The sequence below is a fragment of the Heterodontus francisci genome, unplaced genomic scaffold (assembly GCF_036365525.1).
Source record: "Heterodontus francisci isolate sHetFra1 unplaced genomic scaffold, sHetFra1.hap1 HAP1_SCAFFOLD_419, whole genome shotgun sequence".
Lineage (NCBI taxonomy): Eukaryota > Metazoa > Chordata > Chondrichthyes > Heterodontiformes > Heterodontidae > Heterodontus > Heterodontus francisci.
In genome coordinates, this window is record NW_027140453.1 from 783551 (window position 1) to 801751 (window position 18201).

At 47.7% G+C, this 18201-nt stretch overlaps 1 protein-coding gene across 1 annotated transcript; it reads left to right on the plus strand.

Annotated features, from left to right (window-relative positions):
- Nucleotides 1-2461: 2461 nt before the first annotated feature.
- Nucleotides 2462-11322, plus strand: LOC137359859 (uncharacterized). The gene is made up of 3 exons (XM_068025541.1): nucleotides 2462-2580; nucleotides 4749-4874; nucleotides 6174-11322. The coding sequence occupies exons 2-3, from the start codon at nucleotides 4777-4779 to the stop codon at nucleotides 6817-6819; spliced, it is 744 nt and encodes a 247-aa protein (XP_067881642.1). The 5' UTR covers nucleotides 2462-2580; nucleotides 4749-4776; the 3' UTR covers nucleotides 6820-11322.
- The last annotated feature ends 6879 nt before the right edge of the window (nucleotides 11323-18201 follow it).

Consider the following 18201-nt stretch of genomic DNA (forward strand, 5'->3'; position numbering starts at 1 on the left):
TGATTAATCGTCCTTTGCCCCTTTCTCCAGTGCCTATATCTCTAATCTCTCACTGTCACTGTAACCTGTCTTTTCTTAGGAATGTCGTCCTGCAGTTCCCTCCTACATCCTTTCCCCCCTCACTATATGTAAAAACAAGACCCCACCCTCCACCCCCCCACACCCCCGCCTCCCCACATTCGAAAACGGACAGCTCGTTTCAGCTTTACCTCGATGGGAGGGTGCAGGGAACATTTGTATGGAGGATAGGAGAAATGTGTGGGTGTGTTGGATCCAGAGGGGCTGAATGGCCTCCTCCTGTTTATTGTGTTCCTGATAAACATTTTCCTCATCCCAGGGAAAGAAGACACTCTGATAGTGGTTAAAACCTGTATCTTTTTACTGATATTCTCTTCTGATAATTACAACCTTTCAGTTCCAGTATCATCCTTGTTAATCATTAATAGAAAGATAGAAAGCTTTCCAATACAGAAGGAGGGCATTCCTTGCATCTTCGCCAGTGTCTCTACATTTTGTTTCTGAGTTTTATTCTAAGCGTCTCTTATTGTCCCAAAAAACGGTCACCCTGCAGCTCCCAGTCCACTGCTGGCTCGGGTGTAGATTTCTCAACCTCAGACTCAAATCCCTCATTGGCTTCGGCCTTCACTGGCTCTGAACCACCTCCAGCCCAACACCCCTCTGAGATATTGTCTGCATGTTTGTTGGTGTGTCTCTGTGTGTGTGTATATCTGCATGTTTGTGTCTGTTTTTGTGTATCTGTACTGAGGGAGCGCTTCACTTTAATATGTTGGCACTTTTCCAACGACTTTCCAAAGTTTATTTGCACCACATGTAAACGCCTCTCATTGAACCAATCAGACACCAGGTAAATAAAACCTCAGTGCTGTCAGCAAAATACAATTGACCCTTTTACCCCTTCTTGTTTGCTGTCACCAATTAACTCAGGCCTTGTTAACTGTTCAGGGGCCATACATAGAGACACATCACTCTCGGAGAGACAATACTGAATGAACACTGTGTTGTGAGGGGCACTCTAAGGGGGCCTGGAGAATAAAGGCCCCCTCGACAAATAATATATAAAAGGGGCCTGGGGTATAAAGGCTTCCTTTAAAAACAAACGGAGTTAGATACAGAATAAAGCTCCCTCTCCGCTGTTCCCATAAAAAAAGAAGAGAAAGCGGGGTTGGTTGTTGCTTGATTGGAGGTGCTGCCTGCTGGTTGCAGCAACGAACCCCAGCTAAAGAAAAAATAAAGGGGCGCTATATTAAACTGGAGCGGGGCCCTACTGGGAGATTACAGCACCATCGGAGGTGCAGTAAGGAGAGGGTGATGTACTCTTGGGAAGCAGTGCTGAGGGAGAGCTTCACTATCGGAGCATCATTCTTCCCACACTGCAGTTGTACAGGTTCCGGGAGTACTGTGTACAGTTTTGGTCTCCTTATTTGAGGAATGCTATACATACATTTGAGTGAGTTCAATGAAGGTTCACTCGGATGATTCCTGGGATTTCGGGATTATTTTATGAGCAGTGGTTGAGAGGTCTGGGTTTATGTTCCCCATAGTTTAAAACAATGCGAGGATATCTCTTTGAAACATAGACAATTGTTAGGGTGTGGTGGATGCTAAGAGTACCTTTCCCCTGGGATAGAGAGTCACAATTTCAGGATAAGGGGTTGGCCATTTGGGAATGAGATGAGTAGAAATGTCTTCACTCAGTGGGTTGTGAATCTTTGGAATTCTCTACCAATGAGAACTGTGGATGCTCACTCGTTGAGGAAAGTGAAGACCGAGATTGATAGATTTTTGGATTCAGAGAGAATCCAGGGATATGAGGATTGGGTAAGAAGGTAGAGTCGAGGTTGAGGAGTAGCTGTGATCCTATTGAATGGTGAAGCAGGCTCGAGGGGCTGAATGGCCTGCTCCTGCAGCTATTTAATGGATTCTGTGTTCCCCTGCCCATCCTGTTCTCCCTTTCTCTACTACCCTCCGCTTTTCCATTCCCCCTCCTTCTCACACTCCTCCCTCTGCTCTGTGTATGGACAGTGAGGGGGTTCAGTGACAGAGCCATTCCTGACATCATTGCTGAATGGCCGTGCTCAAATGTTGAGCTTAACCTTATATGATCTGTAAACGGCACGAGAGCCAATAGTTTCTCCATATCTGCTGAAATAAATTAGATGACACTTTATTGTTTTATACTGAAGGGAATGCCAGTCTAGTTTCTCCAAAATGTCCTGATCATTGAACTACTTCTGCTCAGGTATCATTGTAGTGAACCTAAACAGCAACCCCTCCAAGGACGATGCTTTCTGAGCTTTGGTGTGCAGAACTGAATGTGTTAACTCCACATGGGGTTTAGTCAGAGTTTCCCAGAATTGTGGTAGATCCTTGACCCCTTTTCATCACAGCCCACTTGTGATTTAGAAAGCGTCTGGTGGATCTGCTCAGGTTTATTTTGGCAGCGGTTAATTCAACAGGAGTTGAACTTAAATCACAGTGTGTTTGTCATCCTGTCAGACGTACATTGTGAACATTGGACTGCCAACTGTTGGTGTTCGAAGCAGCAGAGACTGATCGAAGGTAAAGTATAAATTATAATCACAGAGAAAATGGGTGAAATATTTCATGGTGCCAGCTGATCGTAGATGACATTGTATAAGGACATGTAGAGAATAGTAAAATGTATTCTTGGGATGCGGGTAACCCTGGCATGGAGCAGCACTCTCTCAGTACTGACCCTCCGAAAGTGCAGCACTCCCTCAGTACTGACCCTCCAACAGTGCAGCACTCCCTCAGTACTGACCCTCCAAAAGTGAGGCACTCCCTCAGTACTGACCCTCCAACAGTGCAGCACTCCCTCAGTACTGACCCTCCAACAGTGCAGCACTCCCTCAGTACTGACCCTCCAATAGTGCAGCACTCCCTCAGTACTGACCCTCCAACAGTGCAGCACTCCCCCAGTACTGACCCTCCAACAGTGCGGCTCTCCCTCAGTACTGAACCTCCAACAGCGCAGTGCTCCCTCAGTACTGACCTTCCAATGGTGCGGCATTGCCTCAGCCCTGACCCTCCGACAGTGAGGCGCTCCCTCAGTACTGACCCTCCAAAAGTGCGGCGCTGCCTCAGTACTGACCCTCCGACAGTGCAGCACTCCCTCAGTACTGACCCTTTGGTAGTGTGGTGCTCCCTCAGTACTGACCCTCCGACAGTGCGGCGCTGCCTCAGTACTGACCCTCCGACAGTGCCGCACTCCCTCAGTACTGACCCTCTGACAGTGCAGCATTCCATCAGTACTGACCCTCCGACAGTGCGGCACTCCCTCAGTACTGACCCTCCGACAGTGCGGCACTCCCTCATTACTGACCCTCCGACAGTGCGGCACTCCCTCAGTTTCGACTCTTTGACAGAGAATCGCTGCCTCTGTACTAACTGTGCAGCAATCTCCTCCAGCCCCTTCAATCCTCCCATTCTCTGTAACTTCCTCCAGCCCCTGCAACCCTTCCTGCCTCTGTAATCTCCTCTAGCGCCGACAAGCTTTCCTGTCTCTGGAACCTCCTCCAGCCCCTACAATCCTCCCTATCTCTGTAACCTTCTCCAGTCCCTACAACCCTCCCTATCTCTGTAACCTCCTCCAGTCCCTACAACCCTCCCTATCTCTGTAACCTCCTCCAGTGCCGACAACCATCACTCTCTCTGTCATCGCCTCCAGCCCCTGCATCCCACCGTATCTCTGTAACCTCCTCCAGTGCCTACAACCATCACTCTCTCTGTAATCGCCTCCAGCCCCTACATCCCACCCTATCTCTGTAACCTCCTCCAGTCCCTGCAACCATCACTCTCTCTGTAATCGCCTCCAGCCCCTGCAACCCACCCTATCTCTGTAACCTCCTCCAGCCCCGACAACCATCACTCTCTCTGTAACCTCCTCCAGCAACTGCAACTCTCCCTATCTCTGTATATCCTCCAGCAACTTCAACACTCCCTACCTTGGTAACCTCTTCCAGGCCCTGCAACTCTCCCTATCTCTATAAAACATTCCAGAATTGAATGGGTTCTACAGAAATAAAGAAGGTGTGAAGTAGTCATTGCCGGTCACTACAGTGTAGAAAATCCCTCTTTCCCAGCAGAGGCGGGAGGTAATAAACATTTATCTTAAAAAGGCAGCTCTGGAAAGAATCGGTCACTGTCACTTTTGTCTGTCTCTCTCTCTTCCTCTCTCTCTCTCTTTCCGTCTCTTGCTCTATCCATCTTTCTCTCTGTCCGTCTCTCTCTCTCTCTCTCTCTCTCTCAGTTTATATCACTTGCTCTCTCTCTGTCGCTCTCTGTCGCTCTCTTTCTGTCTGTCGATGTCTTTCTCTGTCTCTGTCGCGCTTGCTATCTCTCTCTCTTTGCCTCTCTCTCCCTCTATCTTTCTATCTTTCTCTCTCTATCTTTGTCACTCTCTCTCTCTCTGTCTTTCTCTAAGTTTCTATCACTTGCTCTCTGTCTCTCTTGCTCTCTCTCCATCTCTCTCTCTCTGTCTTTCTCACTTGCTCTTTATCTTTCTCTCTCTCTCTGTCTGTCTCTCTAAATTTCTATCACTTGCTCTCTATCTATCTCTCTCTCCGTCTCTCTCAGTTGCTCTCTATCTATCGCTCTCTATCTTTGTCACCCTCTCTCTCTCTCGCTCTGTCTCTCTCACACTGACTGGGTCTTCGATTAGAAATTCTGTCCCATTGATGACCTCCTCCCTTTGTTCCCTCTTTCAGGATTTGGAGTGGGCAGGAAGATCCCACGATGCGGACTCTCTGCTTGTTCCTGTTGGTGCTGTTCTGGGTCCCCGAGTCAGATGCGGCTGCACTAAATGACAATGTCTTGGCTGGAATTGTCTCACAGTAAGTGTTCATCCTGCCCAGGCCTTTCACCATTCACTGACAGGGTTAGGCTGTGAGAATGGCCCAGGTCTACTCTCCTGGCATGAGTCTCCGCTCTGTCAAAGTGATGAGGGGGAACAGGGCAGAGTCCAGTTAAATTAAAATAACATGGAACTACAGAGAGGGGAAGGTGAGCGAGAAAGGACTCAGAGTGAGACATGTCACTTCATCAATAATCTGACTCACTGACCCCACTCACTGACCCCGCTCACTGACCCCACTCACTGACCCCACTCACTGACCCCACTTACATACCGCACTCACTGACCCCACTCACTGCCCCCACTCACTGACCCCACTCACTGACCCCACCCACTGACCCCTCTCACTGACCCCTCTCACTGACCCCTCTCACTGACCCCACTCACTGACCCCACTCACTGACCCCTCTCACTGACCCCACTCACTGACCCCACTCACTGACCGCGCTCACTGACCTCGCTCACTGACCTCGCTCCTCTCCCCCTCTCGCTCTCTCTCCCTGTTGCCCTGTGTCTATCTCTTTCTCTCTCTATGTCTTCCATTCTATTTATCTCTTGGTTTGTGTTGCTGTTAATCTCTCACTGTATTTCTCCTGTCACTTGTCCCTCTCCATGCTCGACGGCCTGTCTATCTCTCTCATCTCTGTCTCTATTACTTTATCCTTTTTCAGTTTATCACTGCCTCTGTTCCCTCTCTCTGTCTCTATCTGTATCTGTCTCCATCTTGTTCTTCCTTTTTCTGTCTCTATCTGTTTCTATGTACTTGTCTCCAGAACTCTTCCTTTCCCTCGCTTTGTTTCTTCTCTCCATCTCTGTCTCTCCTGCTGTCTTCTACCCTCCCTCTATCACATTCTCTGTCTCCCTCCCTCCATCCATCTCTCCACCTCTTTGTTTCTCCCTTGCTCTTGTTCCCATCCCTCTTTCCATCTCTGTTTCATTGGAATGAGTTCATTCGGTCCCGTCCTTTCCAATGTCGTAAATTAATGACCAAATTTATTGAAATGCCACAGCATACAAGACTACGGGCCAAGTGCTGGGAAATAGGATTAGAATAGTTAGGTGCTTGATGGCTGGCACAGACACGATGGGCCGAAGGGCCTGTTTCTGTGCTGTGTAACTCTTTGACTCTCTGACTCAAACTCCCAGTTTCCCTCCTTCCATCATGAGGTATGGTATTAAATAGGCAGGTGACCATAATCCACATCATACTGACCTGGCACAAGGAGAATTTCATTCACAATTCCTACCTTGACTCTCACTTTGTGTTTGTCCCTTTCAGATTCCGACAAGTGTCTGGCCACCAGCCCAGCAGTACGACTGGGGGAGGACAGTTCGCCTTCCTGATGGTGTTAACTCCTCAACAATGCACCGGTGCCAATATCAATCAGAATGTACAATTCAGACCCTCTGATTCAGGAAGACCGGTTATTCGTGGCGGTGTGAATTACTTCCTGAACAGTCGATCAGTAAACTACATCGCAGTTTACCCCAACACAGGAAGTCGCTGCTCAGAGAATAAACTGTTACACTTCACTCAGGAGGATCAACGCTATGGGCAGACTGACAGTGCAGCTCGGCTGCTTCAGAATAGCATCAATAACCAGGGGCTGCAGGTTGGCTGTGTCATTCTCTACACCACCTACACCCCCTGCATCCAGAGCTGCTTCAGTGGCAATGAGAATTGTGACATCCTCGCCGCGTTAGGCCAGGCACCCTTTAGCCACCCATGGGCTGGCCCGCAGGTTCAGAAGTATTTTGTCTTCAGTACATTGTACCGATACGACAATAATAGAAATAAGATCCCCACAGTTCGAAACAAGCTGGGACAAGTTACCCAGGCAGGCTTTCACATCAGAAAGTGTGATGGGACCAACAGCCAAATACAGTGTCAGGACTGCACCCACCCTGGGGGCTACTGTATCTAGTAAACAGTCTCACTACAGGAGGCAATAGCAGATCAGAGAGTCCCAGGAAAACAGTGCAAATCATTCTATTACTCTAGAAATCTATCTACTTCCATTTTATTCTGTTAATATAGAACATACATAGAAAATACAGCACAGAACAGGCCCTTCGGCCCACGATGTTGTGCCGATCCTTTGTCCTCTGTCAAGGACAATTTAATCTATACCCCATCATTCTCCTTTATCCATATACCTATCTAAAAGCCGTTTGAAAGTCCCTAAAGTTTCTGACTCAACAACTTCCCCAGGCAAGGCATTCCATGCCCCGACCACTCTCTGGGTAAAGAACCTTCCCCTGACATCCCCCTTATATCTCCCACCCTTCACCTTAAATTTATGACCCCTTGTAACGCTTTGCTCCACCCGGGGAAAAAGTTTCTGACTGTCTACCCTATCTATTCCCCTGATCATCTTATAAACCTCTATCATGTCACCCCTCATCCTTCTCCGTTCTAATGAGAAGAGGCCTAGAATGTTCAGCCTTTCCTCGTAAGACTTATTCTCCATTCCAGGCAACATCCTGGTAAATCTCCTCTGCACCCTCTCCAAGGCTTCCACATCCTTCCTAAAATGAGGCGACCAGAACTGCACACAGTACTCCAAATGAGGCCTTACCAAGGTCCTGTACAGCTGCATCATCACCTCACGGCTCTTAAATTCAATCCCTCTGCTAATGAACGCTAACACCCCATATGCCTTCTTCACAGCCCTATCCACTTGAGTTGCAACTTTCAACGATCTATGCACATAGACCCCAAGGTCTCTCTGCTCCTCCACATGCCCAAGAACCCTACCGTTAACCCAGTATTTTGCATTCGTGTTTGTCCTTCCAAAATGGACGACCTCACACTTTTCAGGGTTAAACTCCATCTGCCACTTTTCAGCCCAGCACTGCAACCTATCCAAGTCCCTTTGCAGACGACAATAGCCCTCCTCGGTATCCACAACTCCACCAACCTTTGTATCATCTGCAAATTTACTGACCCACCCTTCGACTTCCTCATCCAAGTCGTTAATAAAAATCACAAACAGGAGAGGACCCAGAACTGATCCCTGTGGCACGCCACTGGTAACTGGGCTCCAGGCTGAGTATTTACCATCTAAGACCACTCTCTGCCTTCTATCAGTTAGCCAATTCTTAATCTAACTGGCCACATTCCCCACTATCCCATGCCTCCTGACTTTCTCCATAAGTCTACCATGGGGGACCTTATCAAATGCCTTACTAAAATCCATGTACACCACATCCACTGGTTTACCCTCATCCACTTGCTTGGTCACCTGCTCAAAGAATTCAATCAGGCTTGTGAGGCAAGACCTACCCCTCACAAAACCGTGCTGACTGTCCCGAATCAAGCAGTGTCTTTCCAGATGCTCAGAAATCCTATCCCTCAGCACCTTTTCCATCAACTTGCCTACCACCGAAGTAAGACTAACTGGCCTGTAATTCCCAGGGTTGTTCCTATTCCCTTTCTTGAACAGGGGCACAACATTTGCCACCCTCCAATCACCTGGTACCACCCCCGTCAACAGAGAAGATGAAAAGATCATTGCCAGCGGCTCTGCAATTTCATCCCTTGCTTCCCATAACATCCTTGGATATACCCCGTCAGGCCCGGGAGACTTGTCTATCTTCAAGTTATTCAAAAACCCCAACACATCTTCCCTCCTAACGAGCACTTCCTCGAGCTTACCAGTCTGTTTCACACCGTCCTCTTCAGTAATACACCCCTTCTCATTCGTAAATACCGAAGAGAAGTACTCATTCAAAACCTCACTTATCTCTTCCGGCTCAACACACAGTCTCCCGCTATTGTCCTTGACCGGACCTACGGTCCCCCTAGTCATCCTCATATTTCTGACATACGCGTAAAAGGCCTTGGGGTTTTCTTTTATCCTACCCGCCAAGCATTTTTCATGCCCTCTCTTAGCTCTCCTAATCCCTTTCTTCAGATCCTTCCTGGCCATCTTGTATCCCTCCAGAGCTATGCCTGTGCCCTTTTTCCTCAACCTTATATACGCATCCTTCTTCTTCCTAACAAGACTCTCAACCTCTCTTGTCAACCACGGTTCCCTCACATGACCATCCCTTCCCTGTCTGACAGGGACATGCTTATCAATGGCCCCTACTATCTGCTCCTTGAAAAAGTTCCACATTTCGACCGTGCCCTTCCCTGCCAGCATATGCTCCCAACTTATGCTCCTCAGTTCCTGCCTGACAGCATCATATCTACCCTTCCCCCAATTGTAAACCTTGCCCTGTTGCACATACCTATCCCTCTCCATTACCACAGTGAATGCTACAGAATTGTGATCACTATCTCCAAAGTGCTCGCCCACCAACAGCTCTATCACTTGCCCTGGTTCATTACCTAGTACCAAATCCAATATTGCCTCCCCTCTGGTCGGGCAGTCTACATACTGAGTCAGAAAAGCTTCCTGGACATACTGCACAAACACTACCCCATCCAAACTATTCGATCTGAAGAGTTGCCAATCAATATTTGGGAAGTTGAAATCCCCCATAATTACTACCCTGTGACTTCTGCTCCTTTCCAAAATCTGTTTCCCAATCTGCTCTTCCACCTCCCTGCTGCTATTGGGGGGCCGATAGAAAACTCCCATCAAGGTGACTGCTCCTTTCCTGTTCCTGACCTCAACCCACAGTGCCTCAGTCGGCAGATCCTCCTCGAAAATTCTTTCAGCAGTTGTTACACTATTTCTAACTAACAATGCCACCCCCCCACCTCTTTTACCACCATTCCTAATCTTATGAAAACATCTATAACCAGGTACCTCCAAGAACCATTCCTCCCCCTCACCTATCCACGTTTCAGTGATGGCCACAACATCGTAGTCCCAAGTGCCCATCCACGCCTTCAATTCACTCACCTTATTCCTGATGCTTCTTGCGTTGAAGTATACGCACTTTAACCCTTCTCCGTGCCCATCTGTCCTCTGCGACAGTGCTACCTTCCCCAATACCTCACTACACTCTTTGTCTTTCTGAGTGGACCCACTGGTCCCTGGACTACAAGTCCGGTTCCCATCCCCCTCCCAAACTAGTTTAAACCCTCCCGAACAGTACTAGCAAACCTCCCTCCCAGGATATTGGTGCCCCTCTGGTTCAGATGCAGCCCGTCCTGTTTGAACAGGTCCCATCTTCCCCAGAATGCAGTCCAATTATCCAAGAACTGGAAGCCCTCCCTCCTACACCATTCCTGCAGCCACGTGTTCAGCTGTGCTCTCTCCCTATTCCTAGCCTCACTATCACGTGGCGCCGGCAACAAACCAGAGATAACAACTCTGTCCGTCCTAGCTTTCAGCTAATAATGCAGCTTTCCCCAGATCACTCTCTATAATAATCCCTCATTCTCCAGATCACTCTCTATAACAATCCCTCATTCTCCAGATCAATCTCTATAACAATCCCTCATTCCCCAGATCACTCTCTATAACAATCCCTCATTCTCCAGATCACTCTCTATAATAATCCCTCATTCCCCAGACAACTCTCTACAATAATCCCTCATTCCCCAGGTCACTCTCTATAATAATCCCTCATTCTCCAGATCACTCTCTAAAATAATCCCTCATTCTCCAGATCACTCTCTATTAAAATCCCACATTCTCCAGATCACTCCCTATAATAATCCCTCATTCTCCTGATCACTCTCTATAAAAATCCCTCATTCTCCAGATCACTCTCTATAATAATCCCTCATTCTCCAGATCACTCTCTATAATAATCCCTCATTCTCTGGATCACTCTCGATAATAATCCCTCATTCTCCAGATCACTCCCTATAATAATCCCTCATTCTCCAGATCTCTCTCTATAAAAATCCCTCATTCTCCAGATCACTCCCTATAATAATCCCTCATTGTCCAGGTCACTCTCTATAATAATGCTTCATTCTCCAGGTCACTCCCTACAATGATGCAGAACAACAGTGAGAAGGATTTCAAACATTGAGCTGGAAAATTGTGTTTCACTTCAAACCAAGAGCACACTAATTCCCTAATGGGACACTGTGGATGAATAAAGACATGAGGGTGTTGGGGAAGGGGAGGAAGGAGTGTACACTCTGTCCATGGGTGGCAGCTGGCAGCACGCCAAGAGAGAAAGTGAAGGGAAGTCAAGTCCAACAATTAGGAAGTCAGATTTGATCGGACAGTAGGGAGTGAATTTACTGATTATATAATTCATCTTGTAATTGATCTGGGAGATGTGTTAAACACATTGCTATATATTCTCAGTCATGCTCTGTAATCTTCCTCCAATCATTGAACACTGCAGTTTATGGATCATTTCACTAATCGCTGTTGAGCTGATGAAATTGTTTGATTGGCAGTGATAATATTTTTGGACCATTGTATCGAGTCCAATGGGTTGCAACCGTGATTACTGAGTGATTTCTCTCTGCAACTTTTAATCTTTAATAAAGCATGTCTGGGCATTAACCTGCACTCTGTGTTTGTATGTGTGACTCCACTCATTTTTCTGGGGTTAAAGTTACTTTTGTTAAAATTAAACGACTGTTTGATCTCTTTCGCACACACACACAATCTCTCTTTCTCTCACTCTCTCTCGCTTTCTGTCTTTCTCTCTGTCCCAGGCTTTCCTTATCTTGGGCACTCTACCTCTCATTCATTTTTCTCACTTTCTGTACACCCTCTTTTCCTCTAATTTCTCATTTTCCTTCTTACTCTGTCTCCATCACCCATTATCTCGTAGTCTCTCTGTCTCTCTATTTTCCTTTCCATTTCGTTCCCCCCCACATCCCCCCTCTCTCTCTTCTCTATTTCTCTCTCTGTTACTTGCTCTCGAACACTCTTGCTCTTTGTGGTTGGTTTATCTCCGACTTCTCCAATCGATCTTCAATAACTGAAATTCCTCATCCCTGGAACCATACTCGTGAATCTTTTCCGTTCTCTCTCCCTATGACTTATCAACAGGGTAGATGCAGGTAAGATGTTTCCCTTGGTTGGGGAGTCTACAACCAAGGTGCACAATTTCAAAATAAGGGGGAAGCCACTTGGGACTGAGATGAGGAGAAATTTCTTTACTCAGAGGGTTGTGAATCTTTGGAATTCTCTATCCCAGAGGGCTGTGGAAGCTCAGTCATTGAGTATGTTTAAAGCAGAGATTAACAGATTTCTAAATACCAATGACATAAAGGGATATGAGGATAGTCTGGAGAAAAGGCATTGATGTGGATGATCAGCCATGATAGTATTGAATGGCAGAGCAGGCTCAATGGGCTGAATGGCCTAATCCTGCTCCCTGTCTCACTGCAGTTACTGTTCCCTCTCACCATCTTAAATCCTTTAAAAAATTAAACACCTCCATTAGATTCCCCTGTCAATATTCTCATGTCGGGACTGCAAGCCTTGTCTATGCAACATTTCTTCATAATTTAACAGACTGGATGCTGGTGAAGTTAATGCATGGTTTCGGTTCTGGGAGCTGTGTCACTTTATTGCTGCTGGCTGAGCTTCTGAATTATAAATAGACAAGCTTGGAAATAGTTAACAGATCAGACAGCCTCTGTGGGGAGTGAAAAGGAGTTAACATCATCAGCGAGAGAGGGACCAATAACTGCAGTGAGATAGAGACACCAGCAGATGGAGATGGTGAGAGGGGGAGTAACTGCAGTGAGACAGGGCCACCAGTAGATGGAGATAGTGAGAAGTGGGGACATTAACTGCAGTGAGAGAGGGACATCAGCAGATGGAGATGGTGGGAGGGGGACAGTAACTGCAGTGAGAGAGGGACACCAGCAGATGGAGATGGTGAGAGGGGGAGTAACTGCAGTGAGGCAGGGACACCAGCAGATGGAGATGGTGGGAGGGGGAGTAACTGCAGTGAGAGAGGGACACCAGCAGATGGAGATGGTGAGAGGGGGAGTAACTGCAGTGAGACAGGGTCACCAGCAGATGGAGGTGGTCAGAGGGGGGACAGTAACTGCAGTGAGAGAGGGACACCAGCAGATGAAGATGGTGGGAGGGGGACCGTAACTGCAGTGAGAGAGTGTCACCAGCAGATGGAGATGGTGAGAGGGGGCAGTGACTGCAGTGAGAGAGGGACACCAGCAGATGGAGATGGTGGGAGGGGGACAGTAACTGCAGTGAGAGAGTGTCACCAGCAGATGGAGATGGTGAGAGGGGGAGTAACTGCAGTGAGGCAGATGGAGATGGTCAGAGGGGTGACAGTAACTGCAGTGAGAGAGGGTCACCAGCAGATGGAGATGGTGAGAGGGGGGCAGTGACTGCAGTGAGAGAGGGACACCAGCAGATGGAGATGGTCAGAGGGGGGCAGTGACTGCAGTGAGAGAGGGACACCAGCAGATGGAGATGGTCAGAGGGGGGCAGTGACTGCAGTGAGAGAGGGAAACCAGCAGATGGAGATGGTGGGAGGGGGACAGGAACTGCAGTGAGAGAGTGTCACCAGCAGATGGGGATGGTGAGTGGGGGAGTAACTGCAGTGAGGCAGATGGAGATGGTCAGAGGGGTGACAGCAACTGCAGTGAGAGAGGGTCACCAGCAGATGGAGATGGTGAGAGGGGGGCAGTGACTGCATTGAGAGAGGGACACCAGCAGATGGAGATGGTCAGAGGGGGGCAGTGACTGCAGTGAGAGAGGGACACCAGCAGATGGGGATGGTGGGAGGGGGACAGTAACTGCAGTGAGACAGGGTCACCAAAAGATGGAGATGGTGAGAGGGGGAGTATGCCGTCCAGTTGTGGTCACCACACTTTAGGAAGGATGAGTGTCCTTGACAGGCTGCAGAGGAGATTTACCAGAATGGTTCCAGGGATGTTACATGGTTAGATTGGAGAATATGGGGTGGTTTTCCTTTGAGCAAAGGCGATTGAGGGGAGATCGGATAGGAGATGTACACGATTGTGACAGTGTTAGATAAAGTAGACAGAGTAAACCTGTTCCCATTAGTGGATGGTGCAAGGACTATTGGTCACAGATTGATGATTCTGGACAATAGATACTGGGGTATTTGAGGAAGAACCTCTATACACAGTGAGTGGTAACAACAGGGAATTCACTGCCTACCAGGGTGGTGGAAGTGGAGACAATGAATGATTTCAAAAGGAAATTGAATGGACACTTGAAGGGGATAATCTTGCTAGACCGCAGGGATAGAGAGGTGGAATGGAATTGACTAGATTGCATGGACTCGATGGGCCGAATGGCCTCCTTCTGTACCATACTGGCTGTATGACTTTCTGGCTAACTGGCTGTAAAGTGTTTTCAAATGACATGGTGTTGCAAAGGTCACCAATAGAGATACACAGGGGCTCGTTGGTTTGCTGAGCTTTCCAGATGCTGCTGCTCACAGGTGGGTGTTTTAGGGGCAGGTTGGGAGGGTGAGGACGTTTTTGTCTCACTCTGCTGCAGGGTTGTATCGCCGTGCCCACACTTGCTGCACAGTAGTAGGTCGCAGTGTCTGTCGGCTGGGGGTCGCCCAGCTGCAGGGAGAATCGGTTGCTTGCAGAGTCTTGTTGCACAGTGAACCGCTTCTCAAAGCCTGGCCCACAGCTGCCGTGCTCATTGCACATCCACTCTACTGCCTTCCCCTCCTGCCTGTACCAGTGCATGGTGTAGCTGCCCATGCTGGCTCCCTCCAAGTTGCAGCCGAGGGCGAGGGGCTTCCCCGGTCGAATAGAAGCCGCGGCTGGAGTCTGGACCACAGTAGGTGCAGACTGAACCCCTGGAACACATTCCATAAAAGAAAGTGATTCAGAATCATGCAAGGAAAATGGTAGCATAAATCATAGAATCTAATAGAATAGAAAGAGGCCGTTCTGCCCATCGTATCTGCGCTGGCTGTTTGAATGAGCTATCGAGTTAGTCTCACTTGCCCCTGCTCCTACCCCATTGCCCTCCCAATTTCCCTGCTCCAAGCCCTGATCCAATAGCCATTTGGGAGATTACTATTGAATCTACTTCCACCTGCTGAAGGGATAGCACTTACAAAAAATCCAATGTCCAAGCAATAAGATGACCAAGATTGAGATGTTTTTAGCTGAGACTGCCATTGTCCTTCTCAGAAGCAGAGAGGCAGCCCTTACTGAGCATCAAGCCGGCGCCTGGTAAATGGAAATGCCACCGGTTGTGATGAAGAGAGTGGAACGATTGGCCGCCCATCCTGTACCTCGACCACGCCTGTCAGCAGAGTGAACAAATGAGGAGCACTTCCCTCAGCAGCATTGCTGTTATTTATGCAGATTCCTGCAAGCCCCTGAGCCCGACTTTCTCTCTTCCCTTCCCAACATTCCCACCTTTCCTTCCATGGAATATTGCCTTATTTTTTGATTGGTCAGGAATGTGCTGACCATGCGAAAGATAGGTTGGAAAACAAATTGTGAGGAGGGCACAAAGAGTCTGCAGAGGGTTATAGATAGGTTAAGTAAGTGGGCAAAAAATGGCAGATGGAGCATACTGTGGACAAATGTGAGCTTGCCCACTTTGGCAGGAAGCATGGGAATTCAGAATATTATTTAAATAGAGAGAGACTGCAGGTCTCGACAGTACAGAGGGATCTGCGTGTCCTGGTACGTGAATCACAAAAAGTCAGCATGTAGGTACAGCGAGTGATTAGGGCGGCAAATGAAATGTTGTTGTTTATTGCAAGGGGAATAGAATATAAAAGTAGGGAAGTGTTGCTAAAGCTGTACAGGGCCTTAGTTAGACCACATCTGGAGTACTGAGTAAAGTATTGGTCTACGTAATTAAGAAAGGACATAAATGCATTGGAATTAGTTCAGAGAAGGTTCACTCGGCTGATACCTGGGATGAAGGGATTGTCTTATGAGGAAATGTTGAGCAGTTTGAGCCGATACCCACTGGAGTTTAGAAGAATGAGAGGTGATCTTACCGAGACATGTAATAATTTAAGGGTGATTGACAGCTTGGAAGCCGAGAGGATGTTTCTCCCTGGTGGGCGAATCTAGAACTAGGCAGCATAATTTCAAAATAAGTGATTGGCAGATGGAGTATAATGTGGGGAAGAATGAGGTTGTTCACTTTGGTTGTAAGAATATAATTTTTTACAAGGCGTGAATCTTCTCGATGTTGATGTTCAGAGAGGCTTGGGTGTCCCCGTACATGAGACACAGTAAGTTCACATGCAGGTGCAGCAAGAAATTAGCAAGGCAAATGGCCTGTTGGCCTTTACTGCAAGTGGGATTGGAGTACAGGAATAAGGAAGTCTTGTTACAATTGGCCAGCGCTTTGATAAGATCACACCTGCTTTACTGTACACAGTTGTGGTCTTCATATCCGAGGAAGGCTACACTTGCCTTGGTGGCAGTACAACGAAGGGTCACTCCATTGGTTCCTGGGATGAAAGGTTTGTCCTATGATGAGAGAGCCTGTATTCTATGGAGGTTAGAAGAATGAAAGGTGATCTCAGTGAAACATACAAGATTCTGAATGTGCTTGACTGGGTAGACACTGAGAAGTTGTTTCCCCTGGCTGGGGAATCTCTTGCAGCCTCAGGATAAGGGGCCAAGCATTTGGGACTGAGATAAGGAGAGGTTTCTTCACTCAAAGGGTGGTAAATCTTTGGAATTCTCTACCCCCGGGGGTGGTGGATGCTCCATTATTGAATATATTTCAGGTTGTGATAGACAGATATGTGGTCACTGATGGACTGAAGGGATATGGGGAGCGGGTGGAAAAGTGGAGTTGAGTTAGAGGATCAGTCATGATGGTATTGAATGACAGAGCAGGATCGACGGGCCGAATGGTCTACTCCTGCTCCGATTTCTCATGTTATTCTAAAATCTAGTCATTTGATTCATGATGATTCCATTAACACAATCTAAAAACCCGTTAACTTTAACTGCAGGCTCTTTACATCAGTCTTCTCCCTTCACTGATCAGACCAGAATAATTCTCTGCTGGCCTCTTTCAGTATCTTCCCTGCAATTGGATTCATTTCTGGCCCCATCAACGTACATAACACAACATAAGCCTAAATTTAATGCCAGTTGCCATTGTGTGGCCTAATCCCCTGCCACAGGGAAATCACTTTGGATTCCACAGGACCCCTCTACTGTCTTAACCCGTGCACAGATTTTAGTGACATCTGCAAACATTCTTTTATTATTTCATTGGATGTGGGAGTCACTGGCCAGGCCAGCAATTATTGCCCATCCCTAATCGCCCTTGAGAAGGTGGTGGTGAGCTGCCTTCTTGAGCCACTGCAGTCCATGTGAGGTAAGTACACCCACAGTGCTGTTAGGAAGGGAGTTCCAGGATTTTGACCCAGCGACAGTGAAGGAACGGCCGAAACAGTTCCAAGTCAGGATGGTGTGTGACTTGGAGGGGAACTTGCAGGTGGTGGTGTTCCCATGCATTTGCTGCACTTGTCCTTCTAGATTGAGGTCGCGGGTTTGGAAGGTGCTGTCGAAGGAGCCTTGGTGCGTTACTGCAGTGCATTGTGTAGCTGGTACACACTGCTGCCACTGTGTGTCTGTGGCGGAGGGAGTGAATATTTAAGGTGGTGTTTGTTTAGTTAGATTCCCCCAGCTGCTGTGGTGGGATTTGAACTCTTGTGCTCTGGATCATTCGGTCGAAGCCTCAGGATTACTAGTCCCAGTAACATAACAGCAATGCTACCATACCCCCAGAGACTGGGGTAAGGTGTATTACACAATTCCCAAGTTTTTGCCGTGTTTCCTTGCATTCTAGTTGCACTGTGTGTATCCTAGTGAGCCCCGCAGTAGTAAGTGCTGTTGTCTTGGAGCCAGGAGCTTTTCAAGGACAGAGGGAAAGTGTTGGCCTGAGTCTCGTGCTGGGTTTCAATCCTTTTCCTGTAGTTCGATGCAGAAAGTACACTCTATCTGATCCATTCCAGGCAGTCACCAATCTGCAAGTACCAGTCCAAAGAACACTCAGTCATGTTGCCCTGCCCAATGCTTCTGTGGATTATGGGTTCCTCCACGGGAACCAGGGTGTTGACCGCTGGGGACTGGAGAACCATCTAACATCTAACAAGATTCTTCACACAGGATGGCACATCAATGGGGAGAGAACGATACAGGGTTACAGGGAGGGACAGAGGCAAAGGCAGAAGAGAGGGAATAAGAAGGAGACAAACTATTCTTCTCCAGTCACGCTGCTACATTCATACTTATATTTGCTCCGCAGGTTAAGCCCAATTATAAATCAGATTTATTACATTGATAAAACTATAAAAGCACCAAAGTCGGAAGGATGAACACAAACCAGCTCAGTCTGTATCTGAGAAAAAAGAAAATTGGTAATGTTTAATGATGATACTCTGTCAGAATAATCCTAACTGCTGTTCACATCAAG

What these genes read in the sequence shown, in the direction of transcription:
- LOC137359859 (XM_068025541.1), top strand. Translation starts at nt 4,777, where the DNA reads ATGCGGACTCTCTGCTTGTTCCTGTTGGTGCTGTTCTGGGTCCCCGAG. An exon ending in TTGGCTGGAATTGTCTCACA is followed by an intron (nt 4,875 to 6,173) that starts GTAAGTGTTCAT and finishes TGTCCCTTTCAG; the next exon opens with ATTCCGACAAGTGTCTGGCC.